The sequence below is a fragment of the Camelina sativa genome, chromosome 8 (genome assembly GCF_030686135.1).
Source record: "Camelina sativa cultivar CO46 ecotype springtype chromosome 8, ASM3068613v1".
Classification (NCBI taxonomy): domain Eukaryota; kingdom Viridiplantae; phylum Streptophyta; class Magnoliopsida; order Brassicales; family Brassicaceae; genus Camelina; species Camelina sativa.
In genome coordinates, this window is record NC_141887.1 from 7,118,154 (window position 1) to 7,136,770 (window position 18,617).

Below are 18,617 nucleotides of genomic sequence, written 5' to 3' on the forward strand. Positions count from 1 at the left end.
CAAGCAAGATATAACTTTAACAACATGTAGTACTCTTTCTCTCCCCCAGACTTATTCTATTTAATCTTCCTTAGAGCTTTGCTTTGTTTTTTTTTTTTTTTTTATCTTCTTCTTTTTTTTTTTCAAAGTTGTAGGCGAACAATGGGGTCATCGGTAATTTACCTACCCCTCGCTTCTAAGCTTTGTGTGATCATTTGACTCAAGAGTAGAATAATGAGGTCACAGGTAATTTACCTACCTCTCTAAACTGATCGAAATCATCTCGTCTTTTATTCTCTCTTTTTTTTTAACAAAGCTCTCAGGAAAAATATTTCAAACTTTAATAAGAGAGAGGAGTACCATTTTATCTTTTCTGAAATCTTACTTGTCAGGTATGAACAATGAGTCAAGCTCTATGAACATCAATCTCCTTGATGAGTTAAAAAAAAAAGCGCAAAAAATACCTTAGGCTTTTATGGATTCTGTTGGAAATTCGGATATCACTGGTTTACTGGTCAGCCATTGAATTTTTCATTAGTCGGATTCTGGATTCAATCTGCAGCATTAATCAATCAAGGCAGTACACTAAAAAGAAAAATCATAGTTCCCAACAAAATTTTGAATCAATAAAACCATTTTTTTTTAAACCCTCAAAAACAAAAATGTAGTTAGTAAATGCCTCCCCCAGACTTAAACAACATTGTCCCCAGTGTTATCAAGTAAGAGATTGACGAAATAAAAATAAACAAAAACAAATAAGTATTGAAATTGTGAACAAAATCATGTTACCAATCTGGATGTTCTGTGTTGACCGATGTTGATGGTGTGTCGGTCGATGCACTCTGTAGATGCAGAGAGTTCGAACATTACTCCTGAGTTAGCTGCGATTAATTTGTGTTCCTCTCATTCTTTGGATGTTAGCACTGCTAAGAATCACTCAAACACAAGATTAAACGCAACATGATAGATAGAAGTTCATAATTCAATACAAATTCAAACTGACTCAAAGCAAAAATAAAAATGACTCAAAGTGGAAAAGAAAAACCTATCAGTGGGTTGCCTCCCACTAAGCGCTTGTTTTCAGTCATTAGTTTGACTGTGTCAGATCTCTGGCATCCGGTGGATCGGAACAACGCAATGAATGCTTCCGAGAAAATGTCCTCTTCATCCAAGGGGGTGTATAAGCTTTAGGTGCATGAGGTCTACCAAGGATATGAGGAACAGGACCAGGGCGGGACTGAGGTATGGGTGGCTTTCTTTTATGTCCAACAAAATCATCAACAGAAGAAACAAGCGCTCTACGATAGTCTCGTGGCTTGGTTAACTGCAAAACAGTTTTTGTACCTTTGAAATTCTTATTGATGAATGGAAAAGGTTTGGGAGAAGAAGATGCATACCTTGGCCTTAGCTGTGGGTTCTTGACTGTGGAATGGTGAGATTTCATCTTAACAACTGGTGTAGGACTTGCAGCTAAGGAATCAACTCGATAATCTTTGGTTTTGGACAAGTCCGGACGTTCGCGTGGAGGTGTGTCGATCGATGCTGAGCCTGCAACTCGTGTTTCTTCAATGATTCTGCAACTTTCCTCAGCAATCCGTGTTTCCATTACAAAAACATCATCCACCAGCAACTTGTCATGGATCAGAACTTCATCATGGTCTCTAGTACTAATTAGATGATCTCCACTCTAATCCTCAAGCTTAACAGCTTGCTTGTTCACTTTCTGAACAGTTTCCAACTCTTTAACATACCCAACAGTAATGTCTCCATAAAGCTCTATGATCGGATTGTCATCAGAAATAACCTCCACAGAAAATGTCTGACCATCAATAGTGGGAACCCTTTTCAGCTTGTCCATCTCAAAGTTCATAACCAAATCTTCTACATTCAAGGTTATGTGTCACTTCTTAACATCAATGATGGCACCAGCTGTAGCCAAGAAAGAGCGTCCTAAGATGAGAGGATCATTAGGCTCTTGGTCATATTTCAGCACCACAAAGTCAGTGGGAATCATGCAATCTCCAATCTTGATTGGAATATCCTCTAAGACACCTCCAGGAATCCTTCTGGACCGATAAGCTAAGATAAGAGAGATCATAGTTGGCTTGAAATCTGTCATCCCAAGTCTCACAGCAACAGAATGTGGCATCAATTTTATACTAGAACCGAGATCACAGAGTGAATGAGCAAACCGTTCTGCAGAGATAGAGCAATCAAGTACGAAACTTTCAGGATCTGGTAACTTCTCAGCAGTCCTGCACTGAATTACTGCACTCACTTCCTTAGAAACAACCACTTGCTGCTTCTTTTCTTTCTTTCTCTGTGGAGGCTGCTTCAACAGAATTGAGCTGAAATCCTTGGTTAGCAAAGCTCCTTCTTCAGGACTCACACCATTGGTGACCATCCTCTTTACATACCGCTTAATACCATGAGAAAACTTGACTGCATCAATCAAAGGTATCTTTATCATCACCTTGTCCATCATAGCCTTGCATCTAGCTTCTTCAATCTCTTGTTTGGACCTTCTTGGCTTAGGAAAAGGAACCTTCGGTTTATAAGCTTGCTCTGAATCAGATGGTGGAACTGAAACTGAAACTGTTCATGGGGCTGTCGATCGACAATGGTGATGCATCGATCGACGCTAGATGGTAGTTGCATCGATCGATGCTGGTGTGTATCGGTCGATGCTGGTTCTACTTTTGTCGTATCATGGTTTTCTCCTTCATTCACCAGAATTGCATTGCAAGCATGCCTTGGATCCGTCTCCGTTCTTCAAGAAAGAATTTCTTCTTATCTTTTAACAGACCCAACAGTCTAAATTACTAGATTTTCCAGCTTCTTGACATGAGTGTTTAATGCATCAAACTCCCCAGTCAGCTCAGTGTAAATAGAATCAATCTTTCCATTGAAGTCTACTGCTAACTTCTGTTGACCTTGAAGAATCTGCTCAATCATTGATTTCATCTTGCTCTCTGAATTGGGTGGGGGGAGGGGTTGGTAAGAAGAAGATCCATAGTTCCTTGTGAAATTGCTGTTTGGATTTCCTGAGAATGAATTTTTCTGACCAAATCTCTGATTTTGATACCCAGCTCCATACACATAGTTGACATCTACTGTAATCTCTGGCTTTGGCTCAAAAGTCTCAACATCTTCAGCAAAATGGACAGATTTCTTTCCTACAAGAAGATTGTGCAATGTATCCAATTTAGCATTCACCGCAGCAAACTGAATTGAATCATTGCCTTCATGTGCTTTTTTCCGCTCTAGGTCCGCATTATTGGTGCTATTGCTTGAGGCTAGCCTTTCTATCAACTGTTCAGCTTCATCTGGGTACCTTGTCTTGAAGTTCCCATCACTAGCAGCATCCAAAGCCATCTCATACCTCCAATCAATACCACTGAAGAAGATACTAATCAATTGCACCTCTGAGAACCCATGATGCAGACAGTCTCTTTGGTATGCTTTGAACCTCACCCAAGCAGCTTTGTAAGATTCAGCTGGTCCTTGTCTAAAGGTGGAGAGCTTAATCCTCAGCTCATCTGACATCGCATCATCATAGAAGTAGTTCAAGAATGCCACTTTGATGTCATGCCAGGTTGTCAGAGATCCCGGTTTGAGTTGTCTTAACCAATGAGAAGCTTCCCCAGCAAGAGAGTAGGGGAAGAGCTTGCAATAGAGATGGTCCTTTGTGACTCCATTAGCCTTGATGCTGGTGACTATATCCTCAAAGTGCTCAATAGGGTCTAGAGGCTTCTCATGTGGTAGGTTCTGGAATGGTCTTTGGCCGACAAGAGCGAAGTAGGCAGGTTTCAACTCAAAATCATTCCTGGAAATGGAGGAGGGACAATTGCGGAGCGGTTCTCATAGAATAAGTCTGGTCTGTTGAAGTCCGCAAGAGTCTTGACAAGCTCTCCATTGTTATCCCGTCTAGGCTGAAGGTTCTGCTGGTTGTTACCATCCAAATCCGCACCATTCACACCGTTTCTGGCATTGCGTCGATCGACGCCAACGTTGCGTCGGTCGATGCCTTCTTGGTTGTGTCGATCGATGCCATCGTTGCGTTGCTCGACGCCACGTGCATCATCCTCAACCACGACGAGTTCTTCCTGAATAACTCATCCGGAAGCATCAAGTTTCTGGCCTTGCTCGTTGTACACATGACCCTCTCGATCTCTTAAAACTCCAGCCTCATCAGGTCTCAATATGATTGTATTGGCCATCTTCGCTGACTTGGCTGCTTTTGTGTTATCACGCTCTAGTTGTCCTAACTCTTGGTTTGTAAGCTTAACAATTGGACCAATAGGATTTTTCCTGCTGCTAGGCTTAGGCATGTACCTGAAACACATAAGAGAAAAGAAACAAAAGCGTGTAAGTAAAATAGGAAAATAAAAATTTAGACAAAATCAAAGACTTTAATCTAATGGTGAATCAAAAGAGTCCCCGGCAACGGCGCCAAAATTTGATATGCTCAAATTTACCTTAAAGCTACTCTCTCAAATTAAGAGATCACTGTAGTATTTAGGGATCGTATCCACAAGGACTCTAGATCACACAATAGATTTATTAATCTTTTAATTAAGCTAAAGAGAAATAAATTGTATTAAAATCAAAAGAGCAAGAAAAGCAATAAAAAGAAGAGTTAATTCAATAAAATAGAAGATAGGTTCAGGGAAATTCTCAGGAAATTCATAAAAATCAGATAAAATAATTGTTAGGATTTATTAAGAACAATTCTAGAACTCAAATCACAAAAGTAAAATTAACCAGCTCTCGCTGCGAAAATTATCTAAGTCTAAAAACTAGAATTCCAAATCTCTTTGCAAATCCTAATAATTAAACTAGCATTAAATTTAGGTTTGATGAGTTCACAAAATCCCTAAATCAAATCTCTTTGTAAATAGGTATTTTGCTCATCTAAGATTATTTCAGGAAATTAATAACACTCTCATGTCTATCAATTAACCTAAGATCAGATTCTAGGTTGCCCTCGCTACTCTAGAATACACAATAAATCAATCTAGATGAAGAATTCTATAGATATTAACCTAACAATTCATGAATTCCATTGAAAACCCTAAACCTAACAAGAGATCTACTCAGACATGATCAATGAAACACAAATCATATTCTGAATAAATTGCATTAAAAGATTAAAAGAATTAGAAAAGGAGTTCTGAATCTTCTCTCGAAGAAGTCTTGATTTTTCTCTCCAAAAATCCTCTAAAATCTCTCAGGGATTTTTCTCTCAAAAGTTGCAGGAAAAATAAAGCTTAGGTCTAAACAATGACCCAAAAATGCTATTTATATTCCTAAAAACGTCCAAGGACTAATGATGCAAATATGGAAAATTTTGGGGCAGCTTTGTAAATCTTCAAAACTTGTGGGAAAACTTCCAATTCTTCTGCTGGATGATGCATCGATCGACACCATCACTTGCATCGACCGATGCAAGTCTCTGAACTTGTCTCCCAACTTCGTAGCTCAGCATCAATGCTTGATTAAGCTCCAAATCTTCCTATTTAGCTCAATTATGCTCCCATCCATGCTAAATCCTATAAAGACTCAAAAGACTCTAAAAATATTAAAAAAGACTCTATAAATAAGACTTATATCATGGCTAAAAACACCTAAAAACCATGATATATCATTGGACATATCTCTACACGCACAAAGGAAGCCTACAAGCGCCTATGTGACCTGCAGACAAAGACAATGTCAAATCCCTCTTCACATTCAGTCACTCTTGAGGTTGCTGCATACGAAAAATGGAAAAGACTATCTGACATCGAGGAGAGTTGTTTGAAACAGAAGGCAAAACTTCATTGGCTCAAGGTAGGTGATCAAAACAACAAAGCATTTCATGCATCTGCTACACTAAGGGAGCTCCGCAATAATATCAAGGAAATACAGTGTGAAGATGGCAGCATTTCCCTTACTCAAGATCAAATCAAGGTTGAAGCAGAACGATATTTCAAAACTTTCCTCACCTCCACGCCTGCAGACTATGTGTGTTGGTCACAAGAGGAGTTGGAGAGTATATTGGGTTTCAAGTGCGATGAAAGTGACAAAAACCTACTTACTCATGAGGTCACCAAGGAAGAGGTTAGGCGGGTTCTCTTTGCAATGCCAAGCAATAAATCTCCGGGTCCGGACGCGTTCAATGTAGAATTTTTCAAGGAATCTTGGTCGACTGTGGGAGATGATTTTCTGGTGGCTGTTTAATCCATTTTAGAACTGGTTTCTTACCAAAAGGAGTCAACTCCACCATATTAGCTCTTATCCCTAAAAATAAGCAAGCGACTGTGATGAAAGATTACAGACCGATATTCTGTTGTAATGTGCTCTATAAGGTCGTCTCTAAGATCCTTGCAAACCGGCTAAAGATTGTTCTCCCCAAGTTCATATCACCAAACCAATCAGCTTTTGTCAAAGACAGATTGTTAATGGAGAACATTCTACTTGCCACAGAGGTTATCAAGAATTATCACAAGGAAATAGTCTCTCCAAGGTGTGCTATGCAGATTGACATATCAAAAGCTTTTGATTCGGTACAGTGGAGTTTTCTCCTCACTACCTTGCGAGCCCTTGATTTTCCTGAACAATATGTGCAATGGATCCAAACATGTGTTACTACAGCATCCTTTTCTGTTCAAGTAAATGGAGAATTAGCAGGATATTTTGGCAGCTCGCGCGGTCTCCGCCAAGGTTGCTCTCTTAGTCCATACCTATTTGTTATCTGCATGAATGTCCTTTCAAGTAAGCTCGACCAAGCCGTTGGCAATAGGGAATTTGGTTTCCACCCAAAATGTAAGCTGTTGAACCTCACACATCTATGTTTTGCTGACGACTTGATGGTCTTCGTTGAGGGGGATAAGACTTCGATCTCTGGTGCTCTAAGAGTGTTTGATGACTTTGCAGTACACTCTGGTCTCCATATTAGCCTTGAAAAATCAACTATCTACATGGCCGGGGTCTCGCCGGACCAACGAGAAGCGATACTTGAACAGTTTCCCTTTACCACTGGTACTCTCCCGGTGCGGTATCTTGGCTTACCCCTACTACCAAAGAGAATGTCCGCGCTCACCTCTATTGGATAAGATTCGTTTACAGATAAATTTGTGGACTACAAGGACTTTATCTTTTGTTGGGCGACTACAGCTTCTAAATTCAGTGATATTCAGTGTCACAAACTTTTGGATCTCTGCCTCTAGACTCCCAAAAGCTTGTATTCGCGAGATAGATAAGTTATGCTCTGCTTTTTTGTGGTCTGGTCCTTCTTTGAATGCAAAGAAAACGAAGGTAGCTTGGACTGAGGTTTGTAGACCAAAAAGTGAAGGAGGTCTAGGCCTGCGATCGATAAAAGAAGCAAATCAAGTGAGTGTCCTGAAACTACTATGGCATCTACTATCTGCTAAAGGTTCACTATGGGTGGATTGGGGGAAGAGATACTTGATTTGCAGTGGTTCTATATGGGCTGAGAAGGAGGACACCACCACCAATGGATCATGGATATGGAAAAAACTGCTAAAGTATAGAGAGATAGCAAAACAGTTTCATCGGATTGACGTTAAGAATGGAGAATCAACCCTTTTTTGGTTTGATAAATGGTGTTCTCTTGGCCGCTTGGAAGAGACATTAGGAGAACGAGGCTTACTTGATCTTGGTATACCAAAAACAAGTACTTTGGCTGAAGTGATGGCAATGAAAAGAAGAAGAAATCATCGACAGGCTCTCTTAAATGCAGTAGAAGAAGAGATAAAGAAAACTACTCTCACTCGATCCTCTGGAGACGATGTGGCTTTATGGAAAGGAAGGAATGATACCTATCACAAAATTTTCAACACGAAGAACACTTGGTTGAACATTCGCACCAATCACCCACTGATGGAAGGCTACAAAGCAATCTGGTTTCCCCATGCCACTCCCAAGTATGCTTTCATTACATGGTTGGTGGCAAAAAACAGATTATCAACATGGGAAAGGATGTTACTATGGAATTCAAATACCAACACAAATTGTGTGTTCTGCAGCCACACCATGGAGACAAGAGAGCACTTATTCTTTAGCTCTCTCTTCTCGGTGCAGGTATGGGAAGCGCTGGTAAAAAGACTATTATCAAACAAATTCACGGCTAATTGGACAGAGGTCATCACTCTTTTAGTGGGCACTAAACTGGATACAACACAAAGGTTCCTCTTGGGGTATGTTTTCCAAAACACGATCCATGCTCTCTGGCAAGAACGCAATAACAGACACCATGGGGAAGTACCGTCGCCAACCGACAGGCTGGTAAGACTGATTGATAAAAACGTCCGCAACCTTATGAGCACATTGGAGGATGGAGGAGACACTCGCATTCAACGGTGGTTTGCCGCTAGATTCTATTCAAGATGACACTACATTAATTTACAAACATTTTTGCATAAAGTCTTTTATTACACAAATGTAACAAACAGTTTAATTTTCTTTTAAATATAATTTAACATTAGATTAAAAAAATAATAATAATGTTTGAGAACAAACTTAAAAACAATCATATACTATATAAATAGGAAGATACGCATCATTAATTATGATGCGGAAAGACAAATTAAAGCTACATCCTACATACCGACAATGATAAAGAACATTGTGCTAAGACATTTTCATCAGTTATTGAAGTTAGTTTCGAAATAATGTCCTAAACACTGACTTGGTAGTTGCAAAACCTTTGTTTATATACATCTCTCCTTTAACTAGATCAAGATTATTTTTCTCACAAAAAAAAAAAAAAAAAAGCAAAACAAAGCATATGCTCTTCTATTTGCTTTTAACCCCAAAGAAAGTGGCTTTTTCCCTGTCTTGATGACTCATCCTTTACCACAAAGATCTCGAGTCTCAACGATTCAGTATTTTTTTTTCAACTCCCTCTTGTTTCTTTGTCTTTCCCTTTATATATACCTTCCCACCAACACGGTTTCGTCATCAACCATCACTCACAATCTCTCTCTCTCTCTCTTTCTCACAAGATCAAGAATTAAGAATCAAAATCAAGATCCACCACTTAAGCATCCAAGATGACATTGAGCAGAGTTCATCAACAAGCTATTGCTTATCCTGCAGCCAAGACTGCTACGATAAGTTAATTGCCTGAACCTGCAGCTTCCATCAATAAGCTCCAAGTCCCAACTTCATCAAAGTTTTCTTTTCTAACAAGCAAAGGGAAATCAATTCTGCGAAAGAAGAAAACGGATAGCTTCACGAACGGAGCTAGAGACCAGGACAAGTTAGGACCCAAGCTAAGTGAAACAGTCAAGAGAAAGCTATCCTTGGGAGCTAAGATCCTTCAAATGGGAGGCTTAGAGAAGATCTATAAGCGACTCTTCAAGGTCTGCGATGAAGAGAAGCTTTCCAAGGCGTACCAATGTTACCTATCCACAACCGCAGGTCCCATCTCAGGCCTACTCTTTATCTCATCAAAGAAGATTGCATTCTGCAGCGAGAGATCGATCAAGGTGGCTTCTCCTCAGGGAGATATCTCTAGGGTTCACTACAAAGTCTCAATCCCGTTATCTAAGATCAACGGTGTGAACCAGAGTCAGAACACGAAGAGACCATCTCAGAAGTACCTTGAAGTAGTTACAGTCGATAACTTCGACTTCTGGTTTATGGGATTCGTGAGCTACCACAAAGCTTTCAACTGCCTTGAGCAAGCGTTAAACAATGATGAGCATTGAGCAATAAGATTTTCTCCGAGGAGCTAATTAGTGCAGGTTAATGAAGAAATATATCATTTCTATTTTGACCTGTTTCAGTCAGAGAATGTTAGTAAAGAGCCTAGAAGAGACTGAGTGACTGACAATATTGTTTGTACAAACTCACATTATTTTACCCTTTTACCCATTATGTTTACCATTGTAGACACAAGAAAGAGATAAATGAATATATTTAGCTGATCTCATCAGTATTTTTTTTGTCACAGTTCTCTTTTGCACCAAAACATGTCCAAAGAAATTGTACTAATATAACAAAACTAACGACGTTCCACATATATGCTGTCTATTTTTGTTGTTCCCAGAGAGAGCAACTCAGAGACATGACTTTTGAAATAACTAAAAATTACCAAGTCTGGATTTTGTGTTGTTTTTTTCGTTTGAATTCATTAGCTGGTGAAGTTATAAGTTTCTCCGTGTTAGGAAAAAATACAAAGTATAAGTTCTAAAATTTAATCAGCCTCTTATAATTTATCACTTTTCCTTGGCTTAGGGCCTGACTGGTTCAAACACTGCGGTTGCGGTTGCGGTTGCGGAAGATTGCGGAAGCGGGTGATTGCGGTTTCAAGCGTTATTAAGCGTTTTGAACGACTGGTTTAGCGGTTTAAAATTGGTGTGTTTGCGGGAGGTTTACGACTGGTTGATCAGCGGGTGCAATAGCGGTTGAAACATAATACATGTGATATATAATATATAAATTTTAAAAACACCCATTTTTTTATTAAACTTGATTTATAATTAAAATTTATTAAAAAAGTACTAAAATAATTATTCAAAAAACAAATAAATTTTATATTGAAATACTTATTCCTTTATGCATTTGGCTTTTCACTAAAAATTTAATCAAATAATTTGATAAATGACAAAACATATGCTTTAGATCGTAGATCTTTTCTCTTTTCTCTTAGATCTTGGCTCAGTAGTTTCATCGGTAGAAATAGTCATGTGAGAGTTGAGATGAGTCACTGGTGATTTGTTTTAATATTTTTTACAAATAATCTTATTTTCTTAAATTTCTGATAAAATATTATAGTTATTTAGATTTTTTTGAACTTATGTACGATGTGCCATTAAATTTACATCAAATTTTTTGGGTTATTGTTAATTAGAATATTATTTAATTCTAATTGTTTATTTTATAATCTCTGCAATCATATTCGTATTTCATTTTTTTCCATCCTTAATGAGTAAAATGGATAGATTGAAGATATAACAAAAAAAAATTCATTATCATTGATTTCTTTTAAGTTTTTTTACAAAAACAAAAAAAAAAAAAAAAAAAAATTCAATCACAATCGCCCACAACCGCAAACGCTTGCGGGAGACAGCTTTTGAAATCCAGTGGTTTGAAGCGATTGGAAGCGATTGGAAGCGATTTGGAGCGACTGGGAGCGATTTGTGTGATTGGTTCCAATCGCTAGCAACCGCTACCACCCGCAAACGCAGCGTTTGCGGGAGGTAGCAGGAGAACCAGTCACCACCTTAGTTACAGTGAGACAGTAACCCTATTCAATAAAATACGGTAATTTTTTTCTTTTCTTTGTATGGATGATTCAGTAGTCATCACATTATTTTTATTAACATTATGATTGATTTCTTAATCGAATACATATCGTAGATTGTTTTTTTCTTACTTCTTTATTGATTCCTTCTTTTGGACATTTTGTTATACTATTGGTTTTATCACTCAGCGGAAGATTGGGACAATGGCTTAACTCTTAAATTTTCCAAGATCAAGATTATGAAATGGTCTTAATTATATGTACTCATTTCTTATATATGATCTCCATCCCGTGGCAAATTTTGTTTTTCTATGTATTTATTCTTCGTTTGACATATTGTGGTGCAAAAGAGGACAGTGAATTAGGAAAACAGATGAGATCAGCTAAATATATTCAAATCTTTTGCTCATGACTACGATGGAGAACAGAAGGGATATAAGCAAGAACAAATGAGTTTGTACAATATTGTAAGTATTTCCTAGGCTTTCTCCTAACATAATCTGAGGTTAAAGTGAAATGGAATATTTCATCTAAAACCCGCACTACTTATAGCTCCTCATCAGAGGAAACCATTGCGGCTTATCATTGCTCGTAGCTCAGAGAAAGCGCTTGCTCGAGGCAGTTGAAAGCTTTTTGGTGGCTCAAGAATCCCATAAACCAGAAGTCAAATCCATCGACCGTAACTACTTCAAGGAACTTCTGAGATGGCTTCTTTGTGTTCTGACTCTGGTTCACTCCATTGATCTTGCACAAGGGGATTGATACTTTGTAATGAACCCTAGTGAGATCTCCCTGAGGAGAAGCCACCTTGATCGATCTTTCGCTGCAGAATGCAATCTTCTTTGATGAGATGAAGAGTAGGCCTGCCATGGGACCTGCCGTTGTGGATAGGTAACATTGGTACGCCTTGAATAGTTTCTCCTCATCGCAGACTTTGAAGAGTCTCTTGTAGATCTTCTCTAAGCCTCCCATTTGAAGGATCTTAGCTCCCAAGGATAGCTTTCTCTTTACTTTTTCAGTTAGCTTTGGTCCTAACTTGTCCTGGTCTCTAGCTCCGTTTATGAAGCTATCGGTTTTCTTCTTTCGCAGGATTGATTTTCCCTTGTCTGTTGAAAGAGAAACCTTTGAAGAAGTTGGGATTTGGAGCTTGTTGATGGAATCTGCAGGGTCAGGCAAGTAAAGCAACGGAGCAGTCTTGGCCGCAGGAAATGCAATAACTTGTTGGTGAACTTTGCTCAATGTCATCTTTGGAGGATCGAGTAGTGATCTAGTTTCTTGATCTTAAGAGAAAGAGATTGTGAGTGGATGGTTGATGATGAAAACGGTGTTAGTGGGAAGGTATTTAAAGGGAAAGACAAAGAGACAAGAGGCAGTTGAAATAAAGATCTGAATCGGTGAGACTTGAGGACCTTTGTGGTAAAGGATGAGTCATGGATGGGTCATCAAGCCACAGAGATAAAGCTACTTTCTTGAATTAGGGGCATATATGCTCTGTTTGCCTTTGTAAACAAAATAAATATTCAGTTAAAAGATCCATGTTATGACACAAATTTGTCTAAAGCAATTTCAGTAACTGATGCAATGTTTCATGTACAAATAACAAAGCATTAAAGAGCTCTATAATTCTTCAAATATCTTGATTTCTTTAATTTATTTTTAAATTTTGAAACTTAAAAAGATTTCATTTTACAAATTGATGATCGACTAAATGATTCAAATCACATTTTAAAGTTGATATGAGAGATGCCAGAAAAAAAAAATGATCACACACGGAATGACGTTATACACACAATGCATCGAACTTTTTTACCTACAAGTTGGCAGAACACCAAGCTTTTTCATTTATGTATATGTATAGGAGATAAAGATATGTTTCCTAATTAAATAGAACATGGGTGAAACAGGAGAAAATAAAAGATAAAATCTTACGTAATGCTTTTTCTGAATATGTGAGAGCAAATTGAGTCATGCAGAAGGGGACGTCGTGGCTTTGAACCTTTCTGCGTTGGCATTGTGACTTTATGATGTCTTTATTTCTTTTATTTTATGCTACGATAAGAAAGATCGGTTATATTTGATTTATATAAACTATATACAAAGCAATATATAAAGAAGCAAAACAAATACTTAACTAAAAGCACAAAAAGGAGATCCATTTGAAATGGATCCCACCATATAATATAGATGTTGGTTCATCAATTCGTCACCCATGTGATATGCACATATATAGTTATTGGAGTTGTATATTTTACAACATGCATGTATATATCATAATATTTAATTAGTGGACATTTGTATTATGTAGATGATTTTAATTTATGAATAAGTACATGTATTTTGAAAAGCACAAACGGTGAATGATTCGTAGTTGTTCGTATTAAGCGGTGTATTTTGAAAAGCACAAACGATATTCCATAAATGGCTTATATATCTGTAAACTTTGTGTTTGGGAGAGATTGTGTTATCAATTGCTAGGTGTTCTTTTTTTTTTGGTGAAGGAAAATTAGTATGCATTGTACTAGTTACCTATCATTAACTCATCACTCATCACTCACCAGTATTCATAAAATTAGATAATTAGTGTGGTTAATCTGCATTGAGAAAGGATATATCAACAACTACTTTAAAGAAATTTTTTATGTAAGTTTGATTTTTTTTGGGTAAAGGATGTGCAGGAATGCATGATTTGTTTACATGGTTATATTCGGAAAAAAAATTGTAACATCACTCTTATTATTCCATAAGGGGTGGTTGAACTTCCATGGTTATATGTTATATTTTTGTTTATCGTTCAATATACTTTTATTTGCATTACCGCATCAATCATCCATTTATACCATAATACTCCTGAGAATGATCAATTAAAACAAGTAACCATATTGTTTCTAGTGCCACAGCCCTATAAGCTTTACAATGTTTGTCATTTTTGGGGTCTATGTACCTTAGTCGGATAAGATATTTTGACTATACTATACGAGCAATATTGAAATACTTTGGGGAAATGGTTGATTTATTGGTCAAATAAAAGTTACAAATAAAGAGAGAGGGGGGTGGGGGGGGGGGGGGCGAAGGAAAAAAGAAGAGTCCACCATATTGGTCGAACATGACAGATCATATTAAATCTGTAATTAAATAGTTTATCTAATCGTTAACATATGATGTAATTTGACATTAACATAAAGTGTTACGAAATGTGAGTTGAGAGACATTTTTGCCTTAGCCTAAAAGAAAGATTTTGTGATTGGAGATTTGGAGGGGTCGATGCTTTTTCTAGCATGTAAATGGGTTGGCCTAGCCATGCATTGCACCCTTTTCTGTGCCCTGTCATTTCCACGTAGATCTTATTGCTACTCTTACATTCACAAAAAAACAAACACACTCTGAATAAGATAATTCCATACTAAATTTTAATTGAAAAACCCCGTAGATGGTTAATCACATTCTCATACTGTATATAGAAATAAAATATCAACTTATTTATTACATAGTATTATTTTTTTATAAAAAAAAATGATTGTCTAATTTTTTTTTTTTTTTTTTTGAAAAAGCTGGCAATATATTGAATTCACAAAGACTGAAGAGACCAATATTAAATAGAGACCATATTATAAGGAAGGGGATATATTGAATAAATAAAATTGAGTTTGTTGCCAAAATAAAAAAGCAGCTCTAATTAATTTATTTTTCCTTTAATTTTATTATTTCCATTCTATTTGAAATTTCATATTGATTTATTTTTCATATCTCCTAAACTCTTGATACATCTTGAAATTCTCAATAATATTCATAAGAAAAAAAAATCATTAACAAAAATGACTAGGGGAAAGACTAATTTGGAGAGGTTTCTCGAATGTTCGACTCCACGTGTCCCGATTCACTATTACACTGAGGTAAAATTATATTTCATTGTTTGTTTTTATTCTTTTTTATAAAAATTTGTTTGAACAAACGTTTTCAAATCTAATTTCGAGAGTTTTCTCTTCTTCCCACATGTTTTGATCCATCATTATTTTCAGATAATGTTATATTTATTTGAGTTTATGAAAATGTTATTTGAAAGATTATTTTCAAATATAATTTGAAGAAGTTTCTCCAACATTCATCTCCATGTTTTTCTGTTCATTATTAGATTAATTTTACATCATATCTATATGTTTTTTAAAGAAAAATTCACGAAAACATTTTTTGAATCCAACATTCTCAATTCCAACAAAAAAGTATTTAATCAATTTCACTTTAAGAAATTTTGAACCAATTAATTAAAATTTATTTTTAATAAAATCTTTGGTGTAGAAAGCAAAGAACAATCAAATCGAAATCAATTATCATGAATATAGAACAATTAATCAAACCCATAAGAGATCTAATTAACATGAGCTATAAGTACATATAAATTATGTTATGGTTTACATATAGATTTACAAGCACGATGGTATAATCTACTTTGGTCTCCCTGTTCTTCAAGTGATCTTCTTGGGTCGCCAAATCTCGGTTTATTGTATTCGATCTCTTGTTTCAGTTCTCTAGAAAAGGATTTCAATTCTTTAGATCTACCATGCATGTGTGTTCTCCTGTTCATCACCCTTTGATAAAAGATATTATGTGTGTTCTCCTGGTCAAAGTCTTGAAATAAGTAATAGTAATGCTATAGTGGTAAAAGACGACTAATTAGTCGTTGACATTATTACCATGATTGCCATATTAATTGTTCTTTATTATAAACATCTTAGCCAAGATTGACTAGTTTTTTATTTGGGTAATTTATGTTAAATTATAATGTTGAGGGATTAGTTTACACAATAGAAACAATACGAGGGCTGTTTAAGAGTTTTTGAAAAGTTATGGTCTTATTCCAACCCGGTTTAAGGATCCGAATATTGTAATCGGGTCTGTTTTGCAGACAAAGGGATCGTCGTCATCATCAGGAGCCAAAGCAGAAGATGAAGAAGTGAGAAGGCCTTGCATCGTCCTTCAAGACATTTGGTCTGCCGTTGATAAGTGGAGCTCCTTTGGTCGTAAAGTTTCTCTTTCCGTGGAAGGCATCGACGAGAAGGTTAACCATCACTTTGTTCCTTCACTCTCTGCCATTCAGATCTTCACCCTCAAACCCTTCACTGATGATGATCCAAGGTTCGATTTTTATTGTCTTATTGCTTCATTGGTAACAAGGTTTGATATGAAAGTTTGTGGCTTTGTGGTGGAATCGGTTCTGTGGGTCTAGTTTTGTTGTCTAGTGTTCATAAGGAGCTATAAAGTTTATGTCTTTTTGAAGTTTTCTCAAGATTCTTGTGTGTTTATGATTAGAATTTGACTATTGTAATGTAGCTCTTTCAAGTAATTGATTCTGAATGTAGGAGCTCTGCGACTGGAGTAGATGATGGTACAGTGACAGGATCTGCTGAACCTGACTCTTCTGGCAAACGGGATGTGAATGCTGATCACTTGGGCTACCTTTATTTTCAATATAATGAGACAGATAAGCCGTTCCTAAGAGAACCTCTTACTTCCATGGTATCTTATAGTAATCTTTATTTTCCCTTTTGATGTTGGATTGGTTCTCCATAAGTCATTGGTTAAATGGAAAGTGTTTTTTGTTTTCTTGTTTATGTATATTGTAGATCACCGATAGACTAGCTAAGCAGCACCCTGGATTGACTACTCTGAAAAGTTCAGATCTTTCTCCATATAGCTGGATTTCGATTGCTTGGTATGTCGTGTTTTCTATTATCTTGTTCAGTTTTAGCATGTTCTTAATTAGGCTACAAAGTGATTACTTAATTGTTCACCGTCTCTCCATGAGGCATATATACTATATGCCTGTCATTTCACAATAACTTGCTTTTATATGATTCATGCATGCTTCCCATGATGTATATTGTGATGTTAGTTGCTGTCTTACTCCAAATATATAATGTATCCGTAAATCCTAATTGTGATGATATTTGAATTGGAATTATTTTAGGTATCCCATTTATCCAATTCCACCAGTGGACAATAAGGATATGTCTACCGTTTTCCTAACGTACCATTCACTGAAGCCAAACTTTCCAGGTACTTTGGTCATTTGAGACTTAACAATTATACATAAGATATAAAAGTTGTGCGTGCTAAACTATTCACGTAGTTCAACAGATTTATACATATAGTTCCCGAACTTTGTTCTTGTTAGGTTGTATGCTACTTTGGAAAATGATGATTTGTTATAGTGATATCTGATATTCATATCTGGAAACCATATTTATATAACTAATAGATAGTTATTGAGGTTGATTGATTTTTAGTAGTACCTTAATCATGGGAGAATTAAAGGATGATGATTGTGGTTTTCCTATTTAGTCTCTCTCTGTTTAATTAGCTTTTGAAGAGGAGTACGGGTCAGGCTTTAACTTGAGTAATAATCAGACTCTTCTTATCGATAGGGGATTAGTCTCTTTTTGGTATTAATTTTTGATAGATCACATGAGATGGAGAAGTTGCATATACCAATCCTAGCCACTCTTTTCTCTGCATGAAAGTCTTATATATCTTCAGTTTCTAAATACGTTTTCTTGTTTTAACAAGACACTTACTTCCTTTTAGCTAAATAAGTAAGGGTCTCTTGAGCTTGATTCTATTATTTTCTTAGAGTAAAGTCAGTCTTTTAGTAAGTACAACTAGTTAACTTCTGGTCATCGTATTGGTGTTGATATCTTTCTAAACAAGTGATTGATTGATTACATTTTCCAATGTTTCTTTATAATAATTTTCTTCGATATTAACTAGTTTTTTGCTTGTGATTTCTCTCAGAAACAAATGGTAAAGATGTTAAGGGGAAAGAAAACGGAGTGTCAGGTGAAACAAAAGTTGAACTTCCTCCATTTGCTGCAGTGACTTACAAGGTCTTTGGTAATGTGTGGATCATGCCTGGGACATCAGACAATCAGAAGATAGAGATGTGTGAAAAGGCTGCTTCCTCATGGCTGAAATTAATCGGCTTCTTTCACAATGACTTCAACTTCTTTATGTCCCGGAAGTTTTGTGGAGTGCCCAAATGATGTGGTCGTGCTGGTGAAATGCTAAGGACAGCAATGGGATCTTGTCGTCATATGAGAACATTCTGTTGGTAAAGAAGTCTATCTTTCTCTCTCTCTCTCCCCCTCAGACTCTTTCTCAAACTCTTTCTTAAACTCTTTCTCAAACTCTTTCTCAGACTTTGATGTTATGTTTTGCTCCTGCTGTTATTTACTTTGAGGAGTTTTTTTCTTTATATTTTTCAAGTGGTTATTACTTGCTATTATTTGGGGTCTATATTTGATAAGATTTTCATATATTTAGGTCTAAATTGCTTTAACATATTGGAATATACCATTTTTATCGATAGTCAAACTCATTATCATTTTGTTTC

The 18,617-nt window shown here is 36.5% G+C and overlaps 1 protein-coding gene and 2 pseudogenes across 4 annotated transcripts; 2 read left to right on the top strand and 1 right to left on the bottom strand.

The window, feature by feature from the left end:
• The first annotated feature begins 8,908 nt into the window (after positions 1-8,908).
• Positions 8,909-9,939, top strand: LOC104706637 (GEM-like protein 6 pseudogene; annotated as a pseudogene).
• Positions 9,940-11,594: 1,655 nt separating this feature from the next.
• On the bottom strand, positions 11,595-12,679 carry LOC104706638 (putative GEM-like protein 8 pseudogene; annotated as a pseudogene). Its single transcript, XR_015563220.1, has one exon. The product of XR_015563220.1 is annotated as a putative GEM-like protein 8 pseudogene (transcript).
• A 2,305-nt stretch (positions 12,680-14,984) lies between these two features.
• On the top strand, positions 14,985-18,540 carry LOC104706639 (uncharacterized). Of its 3 annotated transcripts, none has more exons than XM_010422835.3 (6): positions 14,985-15,123; positions 16,101-16,363; positions 16,588-16,744; positions 16,852-16,940; positions 17,196-17,284; positions 18,020-18,540. In XM_010422835.3, the coding sequence occupies exons 1-6, from the start codon at positions 15,046-15,048 to the stop codon at positions 18,265-18,267; spliced, it is 924 nt and encodes a 307-aa protein (XP_010421137.2). In that variant the 5' UTR covers positions 14,985-15,045; the 3' UTR covers positions 18,268-18,540. The 3 variants fall into 3 exon arrangements, with proteins under 3 accessions (XP_010421137.2, XP_087318031.1, XP_087318032.1); XM_087461905.1 differs by having other exon boundaries at positions 16,134-16,363; XM_087461906.1 differs by lacking the exon at positions 18,020-18,540 and having other exon boundaries at positions 16,134-16,363; positions 17,196-17,301.
• Positions 18,541-18,617: the final 77 nt, after the last annotated feature.